Here is a 25,983-nt window from a genome sequence, read left to right on the forward strand (position 1 = left end):
AAAAGTCACTTCAATAACACAATGTAAGACTTTTAAAAATTCCTCATCCCTTTGGAAATTCCAAGAGTTTCAGGAGCTCTGAACCAGAAACAGTGAAGACCAAATATATTTCTTACTATAAATCACATCAAAGGCCATACTCCCCAAGTTGATGTACAGATTCAGCACAATTGCTATCAGAATTACAGCTGGGAATTTTTTTTCTCTCTCTCTTTTTAAATTGACAGGCTTACTCTAAAATTTATATTGAATTCTAAGAGACCCAGAATAGCCAAAACAACCTTGGAAAAGAACAGACTTGGAAGACTCACACTTCCCTATTTCAAAACCTACTACAAAGCAACAGTAATCAAGACAGTGTGGTATGACATAATGATAAGCATAGAGATCATGAGAATAGATTTGAGAGCTCGGAAGTAAACCCACATGTCTGTGGTCAACTGTTTTTCAACTAGAATACAAAGGCCATTCACTAGGGAATACTGTTTTTTATCAAATGGTACCAGAACAACTGGATATCCCCATGCAAAAGAATGAATCTGGATCCCTAGCTCACACTGTACACAAAAATTAATTCAAAATGGGTCAAAGACCTAAATGTGAGAGCTAAAACTATAAAACTCTTAGAAGAAAACAGAGGGTAAATCATCATGACCTCAGATTTGGCAGTGGATTGATAGATATGACAGCAGAAGCCTGAGTAATAAAAGAAAGAATAGATAATTGGACTTCATCAAAGGACACTGTCAAGAAAATGAAAAGCCTATAGAATGGGAGAAATATGTTTGCAAATCATATTATCTGATAAGGAACTTATATCTAGAACTTACATAATATATTAGTATTATTGTAATTAAATAGTATTATTATAGGATAATGTAATATTCATATAGTATTCATAATAAATTATAGCATTCATAATAAATTATAGTATTCATAATAAAATATAGTATTCATAATAAAAGGTAGAAACAACCCAACTGCCCATCAGCTGATAAATGGATAAACAAATATGGGTAAATTGATATAATGTATTATTTGGCTATAAAAGAGAGGTAATGAAACATACTTCAATTTGAAGGAACCTTAAAAGTATTATGCTAAGTGAAAGAAGCCAGTTACAAAAGATCACATATGATTACATTTATTTTATTTTATTTTATTTTATTTTATTTTATTTTATTTTATTTTATTATTTTTAATATGAAATTTATTGTCAAATTGGTTTCCATGCAACACCCAGTGCTGATCCCAACAGGTGCCCTCCTCAATACCCACCACCCACCCTCCCCTCCCTCCCATCCCCCATCAACCCTCAGTTTATTCTCAGTCTTTAAGAGTCTCTTATGCTTTGGTTCCCTCCCTCTCTAACCTCTTCCCCCCCACCCCCCCCCCATGGTCTTCTGTTAAGTTTCTCAGGATCCACGTAAGAGTGAAAACGTATGGTATCTGTCTTTCTCTGCATGACTTATTTCACTTAGCGTAACACTCTCCAGTTCCATCCACGTTGCTACAAAAGGCCATATTTCATTCTTTCTCATTGCCACATAGTATTCCATTGTGTATATATATAAACCACAATTTCTTTATCCATTCATCAGTTGATGGACGTTTAGGCTCTTTCCATAATTTGGCTATTGTTGAAAGTGCTGCTATAAACATTAGGGTACAAGTGCCCCTATGCATCAGCACTCCTGTATCCCTTGGGTAAATTCCTAGCAGTGCTATTGCTGGGTCATAGGGTAGATCTATTTTTAATTTTTTGAGGAACCTCCACACTGTTTTCCAGAGCAGCCGATTACATTTAAATGAACATCTGGAATAGGTACATTTATAGGGACAGAAAATAGATTAGTGGTTGTTTAGGTCTAGGGAGATGAAGCCTGTGGTGAGGGAGGAAGAAATCACTAAAGGGTTTTTTTGTTTTTGTTTTTTTGAGGTCATGAAACATGTCTAGTGATGTAATAGTTACAAATATTTATAAATATACTAAAAACCATTAAATAGTATATTTTGAGTGCATTGTGTGGTTGGTGAATTACATCTCATGCTGTTAAAAAATTGAAGTACCTAGAGCCTCACTTATGAAATATTCTTTCTTTAAATTTTTTTTAACATTTTATTTATTTTTGAGAGAGAGAGAGAGAGAGAGCACAAGTGGGGGAGAGGCAGAGAGAGGGAGACACAGAATCCAAAGCAGGCTCCAGGCTCTGAGCTGTCAGTATAGAGCCTGACACGGGGCTCAAAATCACGAACTGCAAGATCATGACCTGAGCTGAAGTCAGTTGCTTAACCTACTGGGGCACCCAGGCACCCCTGAAATATGCTTGATAAAAGTGTTTAACCTGGGATGCCTGGGTGGCTCAGTTGGTTAAACATCCAACTTCAGTTCAGGTCATTATCTCGCGGTTCATGAATTTCAGCCCCACCTCAGTCTGTGTGCTGACATGTCAGAGCATGGAGCCTGCTTCAGATTCTGTGTCTCTCTGTCTCTCTGTCCCTTTCCCACTCATGCTCAAAAATAAATAAACATTAAAAAAATTAAATAAATAAATGTTTAAGCTGAACTTAATGAAACTTTGAGGTCTAACTTCTAGCTTATAGGAAATACAGGGAAGACATGAAAAACATAAAGAAGACCACAAGGAAGATAAGTGGGAAATATAGGACATTTCACGATAAATCTAGAATGTAGGAGTTTTTATAGGAAATCTGGCCTGGTTTCTGTCATGAAGAACAAAAGGCTGGAGGTGTGGAAGGGACATTCATTTAGATGTAAATGACTTAGACATAATCAAATGCTATAGATATTTTGGGAATAATTAGGAAAATTGAATATGCTCAAGACATAGATGATGTTTAAAAATTATTGTTAATGTTATTAGATATAATAATGGTATTATGATTATGTAGGAAAAAATTTTTATAGATACATATCAAAGTATTTGGGGGTAAACCTTAAAATACTTGAACAAAAAAAATACATGTATGGAAAATAACCTAAATTACCTAAATCTTAGGTAAAAGTTGTGTTTCTTATACTGATCTTAGTTTTCTATATTTAAAATTTTTTATTGATAAAAATAAATAAAAATCATCAAGTAAACTCCAGATAAACAAAAGCATAGAAACTGTTCTTAAGCATAGCAAGGGGAAAAGAGAAAGTTTCCAAATTTGTTACATAAAGCTAACATTATATTGATCTCAGATCTGACAAAATATAGAATTTACAGATCAGTTTTATTAATAATTGTTATGCTGAAATACTAAATAAAACATTAGCAGGTGAAATCAAGTTTAAAACAATCATGTAACACTGTCATACTTATGTTCCTGGAATGAACTCTTCTTGGAATTCACCTGTGAAACCATTAATCCTGGCATTTTCTGGGAAAGTTAGCTCTTTGATAACATTCTCAGTTTCTTCCAGGATTATTGACCTGAAATCAAAAGTCATTAATCATGTTTGATGATGAAACATTAGTGTATTCCCATTATAGAGACAAGAGAAGGAAATCTATTGCCACTGTTATTTAACACCTCCTGGAAGTTAATCAAATAGACTCACAGGATGAACTAAAATATATCAGTATTGGAGAGGAGGCAAAATACTCATGAGTGTATACCTGGAAAACCCAAGAATATTAACTAGAAAAGAAATGGAAACTAGAGTAGAGCTTGATCAAGTTATTGGTTACAGAACTCATATTAAAAACCATTAGTTTTTCTATTTAGTGTATTTAACAAATATTACTTAAATGCCCTTACAAGCAATAGCTTTTAGAAAATGTAGTGAAAAGGAGTGCCTGGCTGGCTCATTCAGTAGAGCATCTGACTCTCCATCTCAGGGTTTTGAGTTCAAGCCCCACGTTGGGTATAGAGATCACTTAAAAAAAAAAATGTAATGGAAGAAAAGATCTCATTCACTGTAGCATGAGAAAAGATAAAATACCTTGGAAAAAAGTAAGAAATCTGCCAGCTGTATTTTTTTTAACGTTTATTTATTTTTGAGAGACAGAGTGTGAGCGGGGGAGGGACAGAGATGGAGGTAGAGAATCTGAATTAGGCTCCAGGCTCTGAGCTGTCAGCACAGAACTCCATGTAGGGCTTGAGCCCATTAACTGTGAGGTCATGACCTGAACTGAAGTCAGACATCCAACTGACTGAGCCACTCAGGTACCCCTCTACCAGCTGTATTTTTAAAAAACTTGAAAACTGTACTCTGATAGGCATGAAAGAAAAAAAAAAAAATCAGAAGACAAGCTTCATTCTTAGATTGGAAGATTCAATATTACAAAGATAAAACTTTTTCTAGAATTAATCCACAAAGTCAATATATCCCCAGCCAAATACTCTTTTGGAACTTGACAAAGTAGTCAAAAGTTCTTCTGGAAAAATAGTTTGTGAAATTTGTCAGGAAAAGCTGAAATGAAGAGTTAGGAGTGTGAATAGGTCTAACAGATTTAAAATGTGTTAAAGAGCTCTAGTAATCCAAACAATGTGACTCTTGCTATAGGAACAGACAGCAGATAATGGAATAGAAAAGAGTATATAAACCCAAATTGGTAGTATAGACAGAATTTCTGGTTGGTGGTGCTACATAACTGACGACCCATTTGAGGAAAAAAATAGAAAAAACTTGATCAGATACATTCCAAAATATCAAGGATTTTTAAAAGCTTTTTTATTTTTTATTTTTATTTTTTCAAGTCAATTCATTTTCAAGAGAGAGAGCACATGAAAGTGCATGGGGGAGGGGCAGAGAGAGCAGGAGGGAGAGAGAATCCCAAGTAGGCACTGTGCTGCCAGTGCAGAGCCTGACATGGGACTTGATCTCACAATTCGTGAGATCATGACCTGAGCCGAAATCAAGAGTCAGATGCTTAACCAGCTGAGCCACCCAGGCACCCCTAAAATATTTTTTAGAAAAGAAATTATAAACTTGTTAGGAGGAAATAATGACATACTGGAAAAAACACTGCAATATGTCATAAAGTATAATGATCTATCACTAAGAAACCCCTGGTATTCTGTATATTTGTGCTATCTGACCACTCACGTGTGTAGTATACCCTATTTTACGAAACCCAAAATGTAAAGAAATGGAATTATATCTTGAGAAATGAAATGTGTTCTCTTCTCTTGAGTAGAAGCATTAGAGCACAACGTGAAGGGCTCTAGAACAGGTATCCTTGGTTTGCTTTATAACCTGACTAATTAGCTCTGTGACTTTGGCAGAGTTATTCAACCTTTCTACCCTTCAGTTTATCTCTAACTGGGAGATAATACCATCTGCCTCACAGGGCTATGAGGATTAAATGAGATAATACAGGTAAAGTGCTTAGCCTTAGAATATGCCTGGCATATTGTAAGGACCCAGTAAATGTTAGCTATCATCATCATTAGTGTTATTACAGCTCCGACTACTTTTCCCATTACCTGTTCTTACTTCTGATACTAATAATACCTCACATTTGTATATTTTAGATTTAACAGGGATCTTTCACAGGCATTATTATTTTATCTTCCATTACTACTTTATGAGGTACTTATATAGTAGCTCCATTTTATGGAAGGAGAAACACACCCTCAGTAAAGTTAAGTGGCTTGCTCAGGTTTGCAGATCTGGCCAGTGGCAAAATTGGACATAAAATTCAGATCTTTAGATTCTGGGATCCAACACGGTTTTTAAAACCTTGAATTTAATTTCAAATTTATGAAAAGCTATAAAAATAAAAAGAGTACAAAGGACATTCATATCCATTCACCAATTGTTACCACTTTCCCCCATTTACTTTATTATTCAGCACTTGATGTTTAGATTGCCTCTTCTCTCTTACTCGTTTACTTGCCCGGATCTCAGATGGCCATTCCTTCATTTAACAAATATTTATCAAGTACCTGTTACTTGATTAAATATTATCAAATGTCTATTACCTGAAATACCATTTAACTCTTTCAAATTTATTCTCATTTTTATTTTAACAGATATTCTTAATTCTGATTATTTCACTTTCCTCTTCTAATATTTTTGAAAGAATACTGAAATGTCTTGAAATAAAGTCAGAAAGTAATTTTATTATGGAAAAACTGTCTTTGCATTTTAAATTTAAAAAATTTTTTTAATGTTTATTTTTGAGAGACAGAGTGTGAGTGGAGGAGGGACAGAGAGAGAGGGAGACACAGAATCTGAAGCAGGTTTAGGCTCTGAGCTGTCAGCACAGAGCCCGACGCAGGGCTTGAATTCACGAACTGCAAGATCATGACCTGAGCTCAAGTCGGACGCTTAACTTACTGAGCCACTGAGGTGCCCCTTAAGTTTTGTTTTGTTTTAACGTTTTTATTTATTTTTGAGAGAGAGAGAGAGACAGAGCATGAGTGGGGGAGGTGCAGAGAGAAGAAGACACAGAATCTGGAGCAGACCCCAGGCTCTGAGCTGTCAGCACAGAGCCCAATGTGAGGCTCGAACTCACGAACTGCCAGATCATGACCTGAACTGAAGTTGGATGCTTAACTGACTGAGCCACCCAGGCGCTCCTGTCTTTGCTTTTTAAATACCAAAGACTCCTTGGGAGTTAAGTTGACTCACTGAGTTTACAAAACTAGCTTCCCTTCCTCTGCCTCATGGATTTCCAGTCTGTTGGGGTTTTCTTGAATCATATTGCCTCAGAATACTGAATTTAGTTATGAACTAAACTGATCTTGGATTTCTCTGGATTTAGAATTTGATTGAAAAGGTGATTGGTCATTTAGGCTTATCCTAAAGGTAAATTTGGTTATTTTGGAACTAAGTCATTATCTGGAGGTGAGAGAAAGGTACCTATGACTAGCACATAACTAATCAATTCACTCAACACAAACAGCCCTGTGTACATAGCATTTTGTTTCATCTCTGCTTTGGTGAACGGAATCCGTACTCTACCAGGTGCGTTGCATTGTGCTAGCCATAGTGGGGATTTACCAAGTGTAATCAGATCTGGCTGATACTAATCAGTCAGTCATCCAGCATTTGGCAATGTCTTTTCAAGAGAAGCTGCTTTCTGGTATATGTGAAAGCAGTTTCTCTCAAGTCCTGCACTTAAGGTTGGTTTTTTTTTTTTTTTTTCTCCCTGTTTACATTACAGCCCTTTTGTTTCCTCTCATTGACCTTCTTATTTTCTTTTTTTTTTTAATTTAAAAAAAATGTTTATTTATTTTTGGCAGAGAGAGACAGAGCATGAGTGAGGGAGGGGCAGAGAGAGAGGGAGACAGAGAATCTGAAGCAGGCTCCATGCTCTGAGTTGTCAGCACAGAGCCTGACTCAGGGCTTGAACTCACAGACTGTGAGTTCATGACCTGAGCCGAAGTTGGATGCTCAACCGACTGAGCCACCCAGGCACCCCCCGACCTTCTTATTTTCTAAGCTTTAGATGCTTTGATTGAAAGTTTCTTATATATTTACCAGACCTCTTCTAAAGAACTCTGAATGATATGGTATAGAAATAATGAGTTGTTTATACATATTTATGTAAACATATATATAATATAAATATATACATATATAAAATATTAATTTATTATTATATATATTATATAATATAATTATAATTATAATTATATATAATATATAATATATATAATATAATATATAATATAAATATATACATATATAAAATATTAATATATTATTATATATTTTAATATATAATATGTTATATATATATAATTATATATTATAATTATGAGATTATATTGTGAGATCATCACCTGGGCCAAAATCAAGAGTAGGACGCTTAACTGACCGAGCCACCAAGGCACCCCATGAGTTGATTCTTTTAACTGTTCACCTCAGACTAGGTTTTTTTTTTTTTGGTTTTTTTTTTTTAAGAATTCAAAAGGATATATTGAGCTAAAAAATATATAAGAAAGAGGAATGTAGTGGACCAAAATTGGTCTTAGTACTTTGACTCTCTTTGTTTCTCTCTCTGGTAAATGATTCTGAGCAAAATCTCCTAAGAGAAGGTGACATATTGAAAAGAAGGTAAAAATTGAAATTATAAAGCATTGGTGAGTGAGAAAAAATTGGTGTAAAAGAGTAAAAATGCATAGGTTAAGATTTTATTCTGAACACAGAGTAAAAGACAGTTCATTAGAACAGTCAGCAGCAGATAGGTTAAAATTTAATATTAAAATCTTACCCTGAATTTCTACGGGATTTTTTTTAGTCTTAAAGAGCTCCTGTATTTTTTCCTGTTTACTCTTTTGTTTAAACAGCCTGTTGAGTTGCCATATTTAAAAATTGCATGCCATATTTAAAGATTCACCCATTTAAAGTGTACAAGTCAACGAATAAAAATAAAGTGTACAATTCAGTGCTTTTTGGTATATTTACAGAGTTGTTCAACCATCACCTCAATTATAGAAGCTTTTCATCACCCCCAAAAGAAACCCTGTACCCATCAGCAGTCACTCTCTATTTCTTCCAGACTCATCAGCTTTAGGCAACCACTGTTGTACTTTCTGTCTCTATAGGTTTGCCTATTCTAGACATTTTATATGAATGTGATCATACACTATATGTTCTTTTGATTGGCTTTTTTCACCAGCATAATGTTTTCAAGGTTCATCCATGTTGTACCATTTACTTCATTCCTTCTCATGGCCAAATTATATTATGTTGTATAAATATTCACATTTTATTTATCCATTCAACGGTTGGTGGACATTGGGGTTGTTTCCACTGTTTGGCTATTATGAATAAAGATGCTATGAATATTTGTGTATACGTTTTTATTCCAGAGATATTTTTGTTTATCTTGGATAGATATGTAGAATGTAATTGCTGGGTCATATAACTATGCTAAATATTTTGAGCATCTGTCAGACTGTTTTCCAAATTGACTATACCATTTCACATTCCCTCCAGTAGTGTGTAAGGGTTCAAATTCCTCTACATCCTAGCCAGTGCTTGTTGTCTGTCTTTTTTATTATTGTCACTGTAGCAGTGTGAAGAAGTATCTCATTGTGGGTTTTTTTTGTGTGTGTTTATTTAGTTATTTTGAGAGAGAGAGACAGAGAGAAGAGAATCCCAAGCAGGCACCGCACTGTCAGCCCAGAGCCTGATGTGGGCTCAGTCTCACGAACCATGACCTCATGACCTGAGCCTAAATCAAGAGTCCATGCTTAACCAACTGACCCACCCAGGCACCCCTCATTGTGGTTTTGATTTGTATTTCTGTCATGGCTTGTGATACAGAGCATCTGAATGCATTTTTTAGCTGATTCGTTTCAACAAGCGTTTTGTTAAGGAGGTGGTGGTCTGTAATAAAAAGAACATTGTTTTTTTTAGGAGTCAAAGACTCAGGTTTTAGTCTTCTGCTATTTATAGCCTCTTTTACCTTGGAAGGGTTCCTTATCCTTTATTGAACATTTTTTTTAATGTTTATTTATTTTTGAGAGAGAGACAGAGAGACAGAGCATGAGTGGGGAAGGGGCAGAGAGAGAGACACACATGAAGCAGCCTCCAAGCTCTGAGAGCTCAGCACAGAGCCCAGTGTGGGGCTCGAACCTACGAACCACGAGGTCATGACCTATGCTGAAATCGGATGCTTAAGCGACTGGGCCACCCAGGCGCCCCCTGCCCCACCTTATCCTTTCAGTGCCTATCTCTGCCTGTCTTACAGAGTGGCTATGAGCTTCAGTTGAAATAAATAAGTTTTTTGTGAGCTTTAAGAGATAACCAAATGTTCTTTGACATTACCATAATTAGGCTACTCAGAAAGGCAGAGAACATTCATAAGGGAGAGCATCCCTCAGAAGGGGACTCTGGTTCTGTCTCCTTTTCTTTTTCTTTTTTTAAGATCCCACCCCCCTCCTTTTCTATCTGTAGCACTAAGTTGGCCACAAGGAATTAAGTGAATCTGATGTGAATAGCAACCCTCTTGAGCTCAATTTGAATTCATTCCTGAAGGATGGTGTAATGAAATCATTAAAATATTTCTAAATTAATAATATTTTCTCAGTGTTGGTAATTCTGTTTTTTGTTGTTTTTTTTTTTATACTTTCTTACAGAGTTTACGTTGCCCATTGAATGAAGAGGTAATTGCCCAAGCCCGGAAAATATTCCCTTCAGTGATAAAATACATTGTAGAAATGACTATATGGGAAGAGGAGAAAGAACTGCCTCCTGAACTCCAGAGAAGGTAGGGACATTTTTCAAAAGGGAGAAGTTTTAGCAATGATTATTGATACTGCAAAATAAATGTTAGAAAAATGTTTTTGTTGCTGTTATTTACTGCTTATCAGCATTATGAAAATTTTGTGGAAAATTATCTTATGGGGAATACTTCCAAAATTTCCCTTTATATGAGATGTTCTGTTTTAGCACTAAACAGAAGTTAAACCAAAAGAAGGAAAAGCATTTTGGGGGTCTTATTCTAAATGATCTGTCAGCTTCTCATTCCAGTTAAACTGAGAAGTAAATTGCCCAGTTTGATCCTGCCCTAGATCAACCTCCAGATTTCCCTAGAGGTTTGTGGTAGGAATGAGGAGGTAGCTCTTTGCCATGTGCTTTGATACCTAGGATTATTTCAGTTAGAAGGATTTAACATTTTTAAACTAAAACCCAGCACTTTCTAACAGCGATGAGTCTGTCAGTCTCAGTAATATTTGCTCTTACCTTATAAATCCACAAGAGAATTCCAGACCTGATATTGAAAATATGGTTTGGGCCTTGTGGGAATTTTTCTATCTGTGTAATACTGGGATTTCACAAAATTGCATTATAAATTTAAATACCATTGTTCTTTGAGTTTATTGGGGTTTGTTTGTTTTATTTTAGGAGGAGAGAGAACTAAAAATTCTAATTTATAAAGACATTACATATATTGTTTTGACTCTTGCTGGGCCATAAAATGCTTGGGGAAATAAAGGTCATCAGAGATTGCATTCACAAAGGCTTTAATTTCAGATAGGTGATAATGTCGGTGAAACCTTTCAAGAAACTTTGTGTTGGTAAACAATACTAGTGTTCTGCCTGCCTGAAAAGGGAGGGTTGCATGAGCTTTTAGTATGTATATGGTGTAGCACCAGACTTTAGATTCATAGACCTGAGTTTCAGGCCTTCTCATGGTTTTATTGGCATTGTGACCATAGAGAAGTCTTTTATTTATTTATTTTTGAAGTAAGCTCTACACTCAGGGCTTGAACTTATGACCCTGAGACAAGAGTCTACTGACTGATCCAGCCAGGCACCCCTGGAGAAGTCTTTTTGAACCTGTTTCCTGAGCTCTAAGAGGCCTGAGAAAATTTTCCTCTTAGAGTTATGGAATCTATTGAGTGTATGGTAAAAGCATATTATAAACTGTTTAAAACTGATAATAACATTTGACATTTGTGTTTTCACATTTTTATAGGATCCTTACACCATTCTTGAATGTAGATATTATACTCTTTATTTTTATTTTTGTTGTTGCTGATTTTTCTTTTTTTTGAGTAGCAATGTGTGTCTTTTTAAAATTAATTTATTTTTTAAATTTAAATCCAAGTTAGTTAACATACAGTGTAATAATGGTTTCAGGAGTAGAATTCAGAGATTCATCCCTTACACCCAGTGGTCGTCCTAACAAGTGCCCTCCTTAATGCCCATCACCCATTTAGCCTATCCCACACCCCTCCAGCAACCCTCAGTTCTATTTAAGAGTTTCTTATGGTTTGCCTCTCTGTTTTTATCTTATTTTTCCTTCCCTTCCCCTATTTTCATCTGTTTTGTTTCCTAAATTTCATGAATGAAATCATATATTTGTCTTTCTCTGACTTATTTTGCTTAGCATAATACATTCTTGTTCCTTCCATGTTGTTGTAAATGGGTTATTATACTCTTTTTATATTTTTTTCTTAAATTTTATTTATTTATTTTGAGAGAGACAGAGACAGCACGAGCAGGGGAGGGGCAGAGAGAGAGGGAGAGAGAATTCCAAGCAGGCCCCACACTGCCAGTGGAGAGCCAATCTTGGGGCGTGAACTCCTGAAACTGTGAGATCATGACCTGAGCCAAAACCAAGAGTGTGACACTTAACTGATTGAGCCACCCAGGCTCCCCTGTTAATATTCTTTTAAAGATAGAAGAGGCTTTGTCATCTCAGCAAGACTAAAAGCTTAAGCAACCTAAGGTCCCTCAGTCAAATGGTAGTGCTAGCACTTTAAATCTATACACCTTTTTTTGTTCACATTTTTGTTAAATGTTCTATAAAACCAGTATCACTTAAATAGAAGGTGGGACGCCTGGGTGGCTCAGTCAGTTAAGCATCCGACTCTTGGTTTCAGCTCAGGTCTTGTCAGCATGCTGACAGCAGGAAGCCTGTTTGGGATTCTCTCTCTCCCTCACTTTGTGCACACCCCCCCCCCCCCCCGCCAAATAAAAATAAACTTTAAAAAATGAATTAATTTATTAATTAAATATAAGGTAAAAGTAAGAATAAATTCAATGAAAACTAAGTATTAGTTATTTACTATTTATCGTTGCCTGCTTGAAGGTCCTGAGCCCAAGGCTGTCTCCCTTTGCCACAGTAGGAGATTAGCAAGGGTTAAGAGTAAGTAGTATTAAAGACATATTCCCACTAAACTGAAAGTAATCATTCACACCTGGAAATAATTTTTAAAAATGGAGACAGTAGTGCTTTTATCAGGGTTTTAAAAATTTCATGGCACTGTACCACTTGAAATAATCTCCTGTATCAGTTATTACAGTGGTACTTTCTCATACATAAGAAACTACATGGTGGTGCTTTGTTACAGATGTTGTATATTACCTTAGCCTATTTTTCACGTTTTCCTTTATTTGTTTCAGTATCTGAACATATCTTTTTTGGGGGTGCCTGGGTGGCTCAGTCGGTTGAGCGTCCAACTTCGGCTCAGGTCATGATATCGCGGTTTGTGAGTTCAAGCCCTGCATTGGGCTCTGTGCTCTGTGCTGACAGCTCAGAGCCTGGAGCCTGCTTCGGATTCTGTGTCTCCCTCTCTCTCTGCCCCTCCCCCACTTCTGCTCTGTGTCTCTCTATCAAAAATAAATAAAATGTAAAAAAAAATTTTTTTTTGAATATATCTTTTTTTTTTTAACAGGGAGAAAAATGAAAGATACTATTGTGTCCTTTTCAATGATGAACACCATTCATATGACCACGTCATATACAGTCTACAAAGGGCTCTTGACTGTGAGCTTGCAGAGGCCCAGTTGCACACCACTGCCATAGACAAAGAGGTTCGTGAGCTTCATTTGAATTGTTCTCTCTTAAGTCAGCTTCCTGAGAATTAGGTGTTGACTGAACTCTTGCTGAGTGCTCTTTAGTATTGTGTTGGGAACAGTCATCCCCTTTCTTTATTTCTTAGGTCCTAGGTAAATTGGTTAAAACTTGATTTTTCTGTGTATCATAATTGTAGATAACTATTACCTTTCCTCTTTCATTCTAAATAATTAGAAAGTTATTGAATATTCTGGCAAAAAGTAGTTAAGACTGTCAGCTTTAGTCTGTTTCTATAATTTATTGAAATAGCATTCCATAATTTATGGAGTGCATGAATGTATGAATTTTGACATTTTTTAATGTTATTACAACTATTTTTAGCGTAATACTGATTCTGTGGTTCTGCTTTTTAAAAATATATTTCCAAAGTAAAATGTCTTTCCAAGTAAAAAAGTATTATTAACCTAATCCCTGTCCGTGAGAGGAGTGTAATATAGTGGAAGAAGCAGTGTGGCATTAGTAAGTGTAGTGATCTAGGGCTTGAGGAATCAATATCCTGGTCACACCTGTAACCCACTAGTGGATCACAAGTGTGTTATGGAACACATGTTGAGGAACTTGTAAGTTCATTCATGAAAAGTATTTAAAATATATAGCAGGAGTTCAGTAAAAACCTAAGTTATTCTTGGATAGGAATGGAATACACTATAATAAGTAAAGAACTGATACTATTGCCAAGGAGAAAATCCAGCATCCTAAAGTATATTCTCTACGAGCAGTATCAAAAGTTCTGAAGCTTCACAAATGTGTTAAACATTTAGGTTTATCATCCAAGTATTGTCCATCTTACGACTTTTAGGCAGTTGGCACATAATTAATAATTCAGAGCTCATTAGGCCTTTGGGCTATACATTACTTATTGATTGGGATTATCATTCTACTACTGAATTCTCATGTTTGTTTATAATTAGGGTCGTCGGGCTGTCAAAGCAGGTGCTTTTGCTGCTTGTCAGGAAGCAAAGGAAGATATAAAGGTAATTTTCTGAATTAGGATGAAGGAGAATTTTAAGAGGAATTCACATTACAAGAGCCAAAGTAGAACAATTACAATGTTGAAGTGGTTTGGCATCCTAAGTAAAGATAGGATTGGGCCATTTAGTCCCAGAGATTTGAAGCTGTAAGTGTCATGTTTTTTTGGAAAAATAGATTACTTCGTTAAAACAAGATAAAAATTCTAAAACTAGTTTTTTGTTTTGTTTTAAACACTTTTTTCATTTGTAGAGTCATTCAGAAAATGTCTCTCAACATCCACTTCACGTAGAAGTATTACACTCTGAGGTTATGGCTCACCAGAAATTTGCTTTGCGTCTTGGCTCCTGGATGAACAAAATTATGAGCTATTCAAGTAAGCATATTACCTGTTTTTCTTATTTCTCATAAACTACTGGTTTTTGAAATAGCCACAAAGTTTAAAATGTCATTGAGTATACTGGGTCACCTGGGTGGCTCAGTCAGTTAGGCGTCTGACTTCGGCTCTGGTGATCATCTTGCAATTTGTGGGTTTGAGCCCTGCATCGTGCTCTTTGCTGTTGGCACAGAGCCTGATGGATTTGGATCCTCTATCCCTCTCTCCTACTTCCCCTCTCCCACTTTCTCTCTCTCAAAATAAATAAATAAACTTAAAAAAATGTCATTGAGTATAAAATTAAAAAATTTTTTTGGCTTATACATTTTGATTAATTTTCAGAATTGCTTTTTTTTTTTAATTTTTTAAAATGTTTTATTTATTTTTGAGACAGAGAGAGAGACAGAGCATGAGCAGGGGAGGGGCAGAGAGAGAGGGAGGCACAGAATCGGAAGCAGGCTCCAGGCTCTGAGCTGTCAGCACAGAGCCCAACGCGGGGCTCGAACTCACAAACTGTGAGATCATGACCTGAGCCAAAGTCGGATGCTCAACCAACTGAGCCACCCAGGCGCCCCCAGAATTGCTTTTCAAGTGCCATAGCTAATACTTTGTAAAGCTTTCGATTCTTTTATATTGATAGAATTCTTGATATCAGACTGTGGGAAAGTAATGTTAATTTTTTTCATGTTATTGTAGGAAATGTACTTGTGGAAGAAATATTGTGAGAATAAAAGTTACCTGACTTCTTTCGTTTATAGGTGACTTTAGACAGATCTTTTGCCAAGCATGCCTTAGAGAAGAACCTGGCTCTGAGAATCCCTGTCTCATAAGCAGGTTAATGCTTTGGGATGCAAAGCTTTATAAAGGTAGGTAGGTCTTTGCTTATGCTGCTTGCCATGAAGCATGACCTTAAAGTAGAGCTATAATCTTTTTTGTTTATTAAATCAGTGATCTTGATTGATAAGATATTATATTTTAAAGGAAAGTTAACCAATCAGTATGTATTCTTCTGTGTTAAAACCTGGGGATGTTGCCTTTTAATTATAGTGCCATTTTGTTTAGTCAGGGCCAATAAAGAATACTTAAGAGTATATATTCATGTAGTGGTGCCATTATTAACACTATGTTCATTTTTATTTTTACAATACAAATGTAGAACAAAAAGTAAAAGGTGAGAAAGAAGGCTAAAGGGGATAGAGAAGGGAAGACAGAGTAAGAGTAATTTTGAGTGAAATCGAATAAAAAGGAATAGAGAAAGTTTGGATGAGGTAGAATGAAGTAAGGTAAAGTGGAAGGGCAGAATGAGAGGGAAAACGCATATGTGTAAGTATTTTAAGTATTAAGTATTAATATAATTAAATGTTAATGTAATAAATACTACTCATATTTGATTCCTTTAGGTCTATTAGTATGTTAATTTTTTTTATAATATTCTGTCATCTCGTATAGCTGGCATTTTTTTTTTTTTTTTTTTTGCCTTGGTGATTCTCTTCCACTTCCCCCCAAAATTATCTGCAGGTGCCCGTAAGATACTTCATGAATTGATCTTCAGCAGTTTTTTTATGGAGATGGAATACAAAAAATTCTTTGCTATGGAATTTGTGAAGGTAATTGGTCTTTAAAATACATATCAGTAATAGAAAAAGAAAAACATTTTGTAAAGAGAGTTGTAGAAACAAAGGGGATAATTTTGAATTTAGAATTTAATTTTGTGATTTGTCAAAGGCTCATTTTTTTTTTCACATTTGATAGTATGGAAGCAGTAGTCTAGAAGAGGAGATAGGTGGAAAAAGATCTATTATTTGCCTGGACAGAGCATTTGGAGGTTACCACATTTACACATGCATTCATTCTTCCTGATCATTTGTCTGTCTTATAACAAATAAAATTATAACAAGAAGTGACTAGCTGAAAGACACAGCATCGAAAAGGAACAGATATGCATGCTAAAGGGAATTAAACAGGCAAGAATTATACTTAATGAGGCTAAAACATAAAGATAAAACTTACAGCTTTTTGTTTTATTAATCTATTGTATATCCCTTACATTGTTTTATTTATGTATTTTTGGGCAGAGGGGTCTACCTCTCAAGTTGCATTGCAAGGTAATACATAACAGACTTTTTGAATCTTCCACTTTGCCTCATACAAAGGTATATCCAAGGGGCGCCTGGCTGGCTCAGTTAGTAGAGCATGTGACTCTTGATCTTAGGGTTGTGAATTCAAGTCCCATGTTGGGTGTGAAACCTACTTTAAAAAATGATAATAATTAATAAAACAGTTTTTAAAAAGTATCCAGTGGATACTTGTTGGTTTCTTCTGATTTTGGGTTGCAGACAGTTCTATAAAACTTAAAAGGCTGGATCCAGGATGGAACTAGAAGCAGAGAGTGAAATAATGACAGTAGAAAGCAAATGATACTGTGGGACAAGAAACCTGCACTCTCTGGATTTTAGGAGTAGATTGTTAAAAGTAACTGAGACATTCCATTTCCTGAAAGATGATAACAACTCAAGCTATTAACTCTATTCTTCTAAAACTCTTCTTTAAGAGATAGAATATTGGACCATATATGTGATCTGAAATGAGTTTTTTTTCTTATATGAAAACAGTTCTCCTATTTAAATTTTGTTTTTTTGACCACGGTTACTTCTTTGTAGAAATTCTAGTGGATAAAATTAAATATGTGGTTCAGGGATCTAACATGATGCTTGATACATGAGTGGATGTATTATTTTTGTTCTCCCAGTATATTAGGTTTGATTTTCAGCTAGTATAGTTGAGAAGTTATCTGCAGCTGGCATTCATTTTGCTTAAGGCTGGAATGAATCTGATGGGTTTACTAGGTCATATCAGTTTTTAAATAATTTGAATATTGCCTCTGCCCTATACCATTGGGATAGAATCTGTTAAAGGTTGTCCCAGGCTCTGTTTAGAGAAAGGATATACTGTACCACTGCATTTCTCTGTGATTTTTTTTTTAACGCGCGCGCGCGCGTGTGTGTGTGTGTGTGTGTGTGTGTGTGTTGGTTTTTGGCTTTTTATACATTTTATAGTTAACACTTCCAGCTCTGCGAGATTGGGTAACTGAATTCATGTTTGGTCTTTTGTTTGTTATTTTTCTTTTTTTTTAATATTAAAAGATTGTTTTTAATGTTTATTTTTTAAACTTTTTTTTAAATGTTTATTTATTTTTTAGAGAGACAGGGAGAGGGCATGAGTTGGGGAGGGGCAGAGAAAGAAGGAGACACAGAATCCGAAGCAGGCTCCAGGCTCTGAGCTGCCAGCACACAGCCCGATGTGGGGTTCAGACTCATCAACCATGAGATCATGACCTGAGCAGAAGACACATGCTTAACCGAACTGAGCCACCCAGGCACCCCTGTTTGTTATTTTTCTAATATATTTCATTTAGGGCGCCTGGGTGGCTCAGTCGGTTGAGCGTCTGACTTCGGCTCAGGTCATGATCTCGCGGTTTGTGAGTTCGAGCCCCATGTTGGGCTCTGTGCTGACAGCTCAGAGCCTGGAGCCTGTTTTGAATTCTGTGTCTCCCTCTCTCTCTGCCCCTCCCCCACTCATGCTCTGTCTCTCTGTCTCTCAAAAATAAATGTAAAAAAAAATTATTATATTTTATTCACTGTATTGTCTTTTTCTAAGAAATAGGAATTATAGGGGTGTCTGACTGGCTTAGTACAGTATGCAACTCTTGATCTCGGGGTTATAAGTTCAAGCCCCATGTTGGGTGTAGAGATAACTTTTTTTAAAAAATCTTAAAAAAGAAATAGGAATTATAGTACACATATACATAAAAACATCTATAGCATGTATTAAAATTGGGATTTTAAAAGTTTTCAGTAATTTAGAATTGATTTTCCATTTATTATATCTTTCAGTATTATAAACAGCTGCAGAAAGAGTATATTAGTGATGATCATGACAGAAGTATCTCAGTAACTGCACTCTCAGTTCAGATGTTTACTGTTCCTACCCTGGTATGTATTGATCATTTCTTTGCAGTCTTCCCAAGTAAAACCTGTTTTGCTTTTTAAGAACTCTTTTTAGTATCAAATCAAATTAAAATGATGTCAAAATCTCTATATTGGGCTAATTTCATTTGGAAGATTGAATGATACTTCATTGATACCTGCATACTTTAGTGGGACCTGAGGACAAGGTAGTTTGTGGAGTGGGAGTGACAGCATGACTGCTGTCCAAAAGTCCCGATCCCTGTGAGAGGAGACAAGAGCTGGTTTCTCAGAAACCAGGCTAACTTAAGAGGAGTGCCTTTTCAATACCCAAACTGTTTTTGGGTTTGTTTTTTTTTTTTTTTTTTTTTTGGCTATTCTTTTGTTCTTTAGTTATTGTTTGGTGGGGAGGGGCAGATAGATGAAGATAAAACAAAGCTGGAGGGGAAAGTATGACGGTGAAGCATTTGCATGAGATAGGTGCTGATATGGTGCTGCTTAAGCTTGGGAGGAAAGTGGAAAATTCTGCCTTTTTTTTTTTTTTTTTTTTTTGGTACTACTTCTTTTCCTGTTTCTTCTGGATGGTTTGGTTAACTATTCTTACCTTCTCATTTCAAAGGCTAGAGAAGAAGATGGAGAGTAGACAGTGGATTAGGAGTGACTGGGAGATGCGGGAATAGATAGTAATATGATAGAAGTCATGACGTATATCTATGTTTGTTCTGCTTTGCTCATCATGTGATTATTGATGGTAAACATTTATGTTGACAATCTGTGTGATGGGCTTGGAGTGTCCAACAGGTGTTTTCTAGTTACTGGGGAGTAAGGAATTTTTACCTTTAGAAAAAAACTTCTCAGAAATAGCTATCCTGTGAGACTAAGGGTTATGTACTCAGTAAACATTTAGTTAAAATGACTCACTGACCAGCCAAATGCGTGAGTAAATTAAGTCCATACTATCATGAGTTAATTATAAAGACAATATTCTTGAAATATTTGCAGGCTCGACATCTTATTGAAGAACAGAACGTTATCTCTGTCATTACTGAAACTCTGCTAGAAGTTTTGCCTGAATACTTGGACAGGAACAATAAATTCAACTTCCAGGGTTATAGCCAGGACAAATTGGGAAGAGTATATGCAGTAATATGTGATCTAAAGTAAGTTGTTCAAGTCAAAAGTTACCTGTTAATCACAGTGCTTTTGTATTCCGTTTTATAAATAAACTACTGATCCTTTTGGTTATCTAGAATTCTCCTTATAATCATGACAAGTACAAAGAACTTTTAATGTGTCATGTTAATAATTGTTTTAAGTGAACGCTTTTTATAGAGTTAAAACCAGGTTAATAAGGAAGGTATTAAGGAGGGACCTGTTACAGGAACATAGGGTCTCTCAGGGTCACTGAATGTATCTCCATTGTAATTACCATGTCTTTCACTCACTTTCATTCATGCACTTTGGTTCTGTCCTTCTTCTGTAGTCTCTTTGTGCATAGTTTTCAGATAATCTTGTTGATGTGAGTTTCTTTTTAACTCCTTTCATACATACAAATAAGTTATTGATATTTTTTGTTTGGTTTTTTTTTTTTTTGGCTGAAGAGGCTAGAGTTGCCTTTTAAACTAAAGTTGAAATCACATAACATCACATTTGGGATGATTGGACTTAAAAGGAAATAAGTTTCAGGGTGTCTGGGTGGCTCAGTTGGTTAAGCATCTGACTTCAGCTCAGGTCATGATCTTACGCTTTGTGGGTTAGAGCTCCGTGTTGGGCTCTGTGCTGACACCTTGCTCAGAGCCTGGAGCCTGCTTTGGATTCTGTGTCTCCTTCTCTCTCTGCCTCTTCCCTGCTTGCACAGTCTCAGTCTGTCTCTCAAAAATAAATAAATACTAAAAAAAAGAAGTAAGTTTCCATTTATTTTAGAATTGGTGAATATTATAAGAGTTGTGATATTTCAAGTATTCAGTAAATCATAAGCTTCAAAAAATTCTTTTCTTGGGGTGCTTGGGAAGCTCAGTTGGTTAAGGGTTCAACTCTTGATTTCACCTCAGGTCATGATCTCACAATTTGTGAGACTGAGCCCCACATTGGACTCTGTGCTGACAAAGGAGCCTGCCTGGGATTCTCTCCCTCTCTCTTCCTTCCCAGCTCAAGTTCGTGCTTGTGCTCTCTCTCTCTCTCTCTCTCTCTCTCTGTGTGTCTCTCTCTCAAAATAAATAAACTTTAAGAAAAATATTAAAATATTTTCTTTTAAGAATATATTAAAACAAAAGCATTTCATTTAGTTTATTGTTTAAAATAAAGTGCTCCAAGGGATATATATATATATATGATTAATTGTTTCTAATCTCCAAGGGGGAAAAATCATTCTAAATTTCTCTGCTTTTTTAAAAAAATTTTTTAAGTTTATTTAATTATTTTGAAAGAGAGTGCAAGTGGGGGAGGGAGAGAGAGAATCCCAAGCAGGTTCTGCGCTGTCAGTGCAGAGCCCTATGCAGGGCTTGATCTCAGGAATTGTGAGATTATGACTTAAACTGAGATCAAGAGTCAGGGGCTTAACCAACTGAGCCACCCAGGCAAGTAATTTTGTCTACTTTTAGTGACCATTTAGTGCATTGAGAGGTGGAAACATACTTCCAAACAACCTAGAAATAGTCTGCTTAAAAATACACTTGACAGATTTCTAGAATTATGCATTGGATCCTTGATATTATTAAGGAAGAAGTTTCCAGATTTTTTCAGATTCCTCAGTTTTTAAATATGATTATACATCTTTCTCTAAAGTTCAGCAAATTGTTATGTCATCACAACCTCAGTACAGAGATGGTAGATGAATTCAGTAGTGAATCATCACTTACCAGTGTGCTTCACAAATTATGCATAAATTACATGTATGCAAAACAAACAAGCAAAAAATACACAAAAATTCCAAATGGCAGTACTTAAAATTATCAGTGTTAAATCAGAGTATTCATTATTCCTTCTTTGTACAGGTGAAGTCTCTATACTGCTGCTCTCATTACTGTGAAATATTCTTGTAGCTGACTTATGTTTTTTATCCAGGGAAGTTGTGCATAATCACTTCATTGTTTTATCACATTTTATTTTGTTTTATCGATTTCTGACTCTAGTTATTCTCTACAATAAATAATTGAGAGTTAACACACCTCTAGATACTTAGCCGTATGTTAAAACTTTAGGGTCACTGGTTTGAAAGTTTACTTTAAAGTTTTCCAGTCTTCTGATGCTTATTACAACTTCTTAACATCCTTACTTAAGTCAAGAAATCTATAATTACAAGGAGAAGGGGAAAATAACACATTCTGAGCTCCTGGAAAATCTGTACTGTGGCTGTCCAGATGTGACAGGCTAGGTTGCTTCTAAGTTCACTTAAGTAGACTAACTTCTGAGAAGTCAAGCTTAGCTTTGACATATGCCTCTCTAGAGCCTTCACATTTTGCTGTATAATTCTAGCTCTGCCCAGAGCTTCTTGTTACTTTAAGAAATCAGAATCCATAGTTTTGATGAATCAACATTGTCTTTAGCTCTGAAAATCTTAAAATTATCACAAAATGGGGAAGTGAAATATTTCTTTGTTTTTTGAAATGATAGGTATATCCTGATCAGCAAACCTACAGTATGGACAGAAAGATTAAGAATGCAGTTCCTTGAAGGTTTTCGGTCTTTTTTGAAGATTCTTACCTGTATGCAGGTATGATATTTCTATTCATCAGTAAGATAAATATTAAAAATTTAGCCCCAGTTTTTGTTTCTTTTAAGCAAATTGTGGTTGTTATGTAAGGAAGACTATATCTAGCAAAGTAGAAATAAAATTTAAACACTGCTTTACTGATCCCGCTTTAATAGATATTTAATAGGTATAATTCTATATACTTCAGTTAACTACTGCTATTACCAGTAATGTTTATTGATTGTGATATGGTAGTAAGCACTTTACATGCATTATCTCTCCTGAGCATCATAGCAATCTTATGAGGTAGCTACTGTTATTATCTTCATTTTACATATAAGGGAATTGAAGTCTAGAAATAATTTGACCAGGGTCACGCAGCTAGAAAGTGACAGAGCTGGGATTTGAACCCATGCATTATGACCTTGTATAATAGCCATGTTAAAAAGCTATGCATATATGATTATAAATTCTGACAACTTCATATTTTGACAGTAGAAGAGCGAAGAAAAAGGGCCTATGTAATATGCATATATATATATATATAGAGAGAGAGAGAGAGAGAGAGAGAGAGAGTTTGTGCGTGTGTGTGTGTGTGTGTGTGTGTGTGTGTGTGTGTGTGTAATCACTCTTTTCTTATAGGGAATGGAAGAAATCAGAAGACAGGTTGGGCAACACATAGAAGTGGATCCTGACTGGGAGGCTGCCATTGCTATACAGATGCAATTGAAGAATATTTTACTCATGTTCCAAGAGTGGTGTGCTTGTGATGTAAGTAAAATTTGTTAGTAAGATCAGTGCTTTTTTTTTTTTTTTAGAAAGAGAGAGCGTGTGAGCTGGGGAAAAGGGGAGAGAGAGGGAAAATCTTGGAGCCCAACATGGGGCTTGATCCCATGACCCTGGGATCATGACCTGAGTCAAAATCAAGACTTGGACTCTCAATTGACTAAGCATCCACGTGCCCCAGGATCAGTGGGTTTTAGGTGCTCTAATGATTATCAGTAATAAGGTTTTATGTAGCGACTTCCTTGCTATAAGATTTTATTATTTAAATAGTTGTGTATTTGAACTTGTCTTCCTGAATTTAGGAAGAAAATCCAGTTTTTTATGTTTGATTTAAAAATGTGCTCCATGGTAGTTTGATTTATCTCTGGGAATAGTGGGGTTTGAAAAATACAACAGAGGTGCCTGGGTGGCTCATTTGGATGAGCATCCCACTTCGACTCAGGTCATGATCTCATAGTTCGTGAGTTCGAGCCCCGCGTTGGGCTCACTGCTGTCAACGCAGAGCCTGCCTTGGATCCTGTGTCTATTCCCCTCTATCTGCCTCTCCCCAACCGGTACTCTCTCTCTCAAAAATAAATAAAATGTTTCAAAACAATACAACAAAATACATTTATTTATTTGTGTATTCATTTATTTCCTTGGACATGAATACTAATAATATGAAAATTAGGACTACATGGACTTTAAAATACTTTGGTAGTAGAGAATAGTGGATATTTATGCAATCATGAGCTCTGTTATACATGTTAAACCATTAAGAATATTAATTTCCAAACACAGAGCTAATGTATCTCCTTACACAATAATTTGAGACCATAATCCTCTTCAAACACACAGTCCTACCCCAGATTCCCTTTTTGGGAAGGATGACCTCATTTATTTCTGTTTTGAGAAAATCACCATTATCTGAGTCAAATTCTTTCATTTTCCCTGGTTTCTCTGTGCTGCTGACATGACATAATCTATTCACTACGTTTCTCTATGTCTTCACAATTGGTCTCTTTCTTTGCATTCCTTTCTTTCTAAAACTAAGGTCTCTACCTAGGCTCTTGGTCCTGAGCTACATTACTTCATCCTGGAGTTGGCTTCCTCACTTGTCTCCTCTGGTATTTCCCATTCTTTGATTCACTTGCCTACACACACAGGACGCACCTGTCCTTAACATCAACAAGAGTAAAAGCCCCTTACTTGTCTCTGCTACCTCTGTGAACTGTGAGCTCTCTTATTTCCTCCTCTCTTCTGCTTCCCCACCAGCAGTTGGTCACAGGTTCAGAGTGGCAGTCATACAGACATGATAGAATTTAATCTAGCACTGTAGCTTTGTGGAACAATAAGGACAGGAAATATTGTCCAGCAACTAGCCAGAGCACATATTTTTTGGCAACCATCACCTTTATGGAAGGCATGCATAGTTGTTGGAGATGAGGTCAGAGTATGTGTTGTTCATCTTGACATTTGCCAAACCCTCTGCAGCCATCTATATTTGCTGTCATCTCTCTAGCTTCTGAAACTTCTTTAGGGTCTGGCTTCTGCCCTTACAAATTGATTGGAACTGCTTTTTGAAAAAAATTCAGAGGATCTTTATAGTAACCAAATTCAGAGGGTCTTCTCTAAGTCCCCATTTTCCTGCAAATGTCTGTAGCATTGTTTTCTCTTGAATACCTAATCTTTTTGAAACTTTCTTTCCCTTTGATTTTTACAAGTCTACATTATTATAATACTTCTGTTACTGATTCAACATTTCAATCATTGATTGCCTTTTTTTTTTTCCCAATTCCTTCTGACTACTGAATGATACATTCTGAATATTCTCTTTCTTACAGGTCTTTCATTTCTACCACCTCATTTAAAACTGTGGAGCTATAGTATTCTATTTGTGTGCTAGACATTCCTGCTTAGATCTTACACTTACATTTCAAATTCAGAATATATTAAATTGGTTTGTCATCATTTCTTTCTACTTCAACTTAACATTTTCCCTTCTTGACTTCCAGTTTTCAATTAATGACACTGATTCAGATGAGATTGGGTGCGTTCAGAGTCGTATGGCTGTGATTCATGCCATATCAAGACAATGACACTATGATTCATACATTCATCCACACAGAAAATCTCAGAGCCACTGCATTCTCTGTGTTAGATGTTAGCAGAGTTTTCAGGGGGAAAAAGTTCTATGTTCACATAAGATTGAGAAATGTTAGGTTGAACAAAATCAAGTATGATTTTTCTTTCTAATGCCACTGAACTTTTCCAACCCTTTATGGTTAAAAAAAATTTTTTTTAATGTTTTTATTTATTTTTGAGAGAGGAGAGAGACAGAGTGCCAGCAGGGGAGGAGTAGAGACAAGGGGAGACACAGAATCCGAAGCAGGCTCCAGGCTCTGAGCTGTCAGCACAGAGCCCGACATGGGGCTTGGACTTGTGAACTGCGAGATCATGACCTGAACTGAAGTCGGATGCCTAACTGACCGAGCCACCCAGGCGCCCCTCAAGCCCTTTAAATTATTCAGTGTGCTAATTTCTAAGTGGAATATTCCCAAAATTTATTGGACCATAGCATTTGTTTCTCAGGATAAAATCAGTGTGAAAAACACTGTCTTGAAAAGTGAGTTTGACTCCTCTCTCCCTGATGTGAGTTTTCCTTAGCCTAAGTTTATTTTACAATTCTAACTTATTTCCTGTGAGTTCATTTTCTTTTTCCCTGACTGCCCCCATCCTAGTTAAGACCCTTATCACCTTAGACTTAGACTTCATAGTAATCTTCCTGTTGGTTCCCTTGTTTCCTAACATCACTCTCTCCAATCTGTCATCTTCATTGACACCCATTAATTCTTCTTGAAGCAGCATGTTGACATTGTTACACTTGAGACACCATCAGTATATTCCCATACTGATGGCAAGGCATATTTCCAGCTG

General features: G+C 36.0%; 1 protein-coding gene across 2 annotated transcripts in view; it reads left to right on the forward strand.

The window, feature by feature from the left end:
- The window catches only part of UBR1 (ubiquitin protein ligase E3 component n-recognin 1), a 132,113-nt gene that overhangs the window by 39,492 nt on the left and 66,638 nt on the right, over positions 1-25,983 (forward strand). For both annotated transcript variants that reach the window (XR_008417101.1, XM_053889137.1), the window contains exons 5-14: positions 10,051-10,181; positions 13,099-13,237; positions 14,192-14,254; positions 14,502-14,625; positions 15,384-15,491; positions 16,144-16,232; positions 18,519-18,617; positions 19,593-19,750; positions 22,203-22,302; positions 22,924-23,052. Coding sequence is in view for 1 of the 2 variants with exons in the window: in XM_053889137.1 (XP_053745112.1) it covers positions 10,051-10,181; positions 13,099-13,237; positions 14,192-14,254; positions 14,502-14,625; positions 15,384-15,491; positions 16,144-16,232; positions 18,519-18,617; positions 19,593-19,750; positions 22,203-22,302; positions 22,924-23,052 (1,140 nt within the window). In the remaining variant the exon portion in view is untranslated. The remainder of the gene's footprint in view (positions 1-10,050; positions 10,182-13,098; positions 13,238-14,191; positions 14,255-14,501; positions 14,626-15,383; positions 15,492-16,143; positions 16,233-18,518; positions 18,618-19,592; positions 19,751-22,202; positions 22,303-22,923; positions 23,053-25,983) is intronic.

This window comes from Panthera pardus, unplaced genomic scaffold (assembly GCF_024362965.1).
Source record: "Panthera pardus isolate Hobbes unplaced genomic scaffold, ASM2436296v1 HiC_scaffold_24, whole genome shotgun sequence".
Taxonomy (NCBI): domain Eukaryota; kingdom Metazoa; phylum Chordata; class Mammalia; order Carnivora; family Felidae; genus Panthera; species Panthera pardus.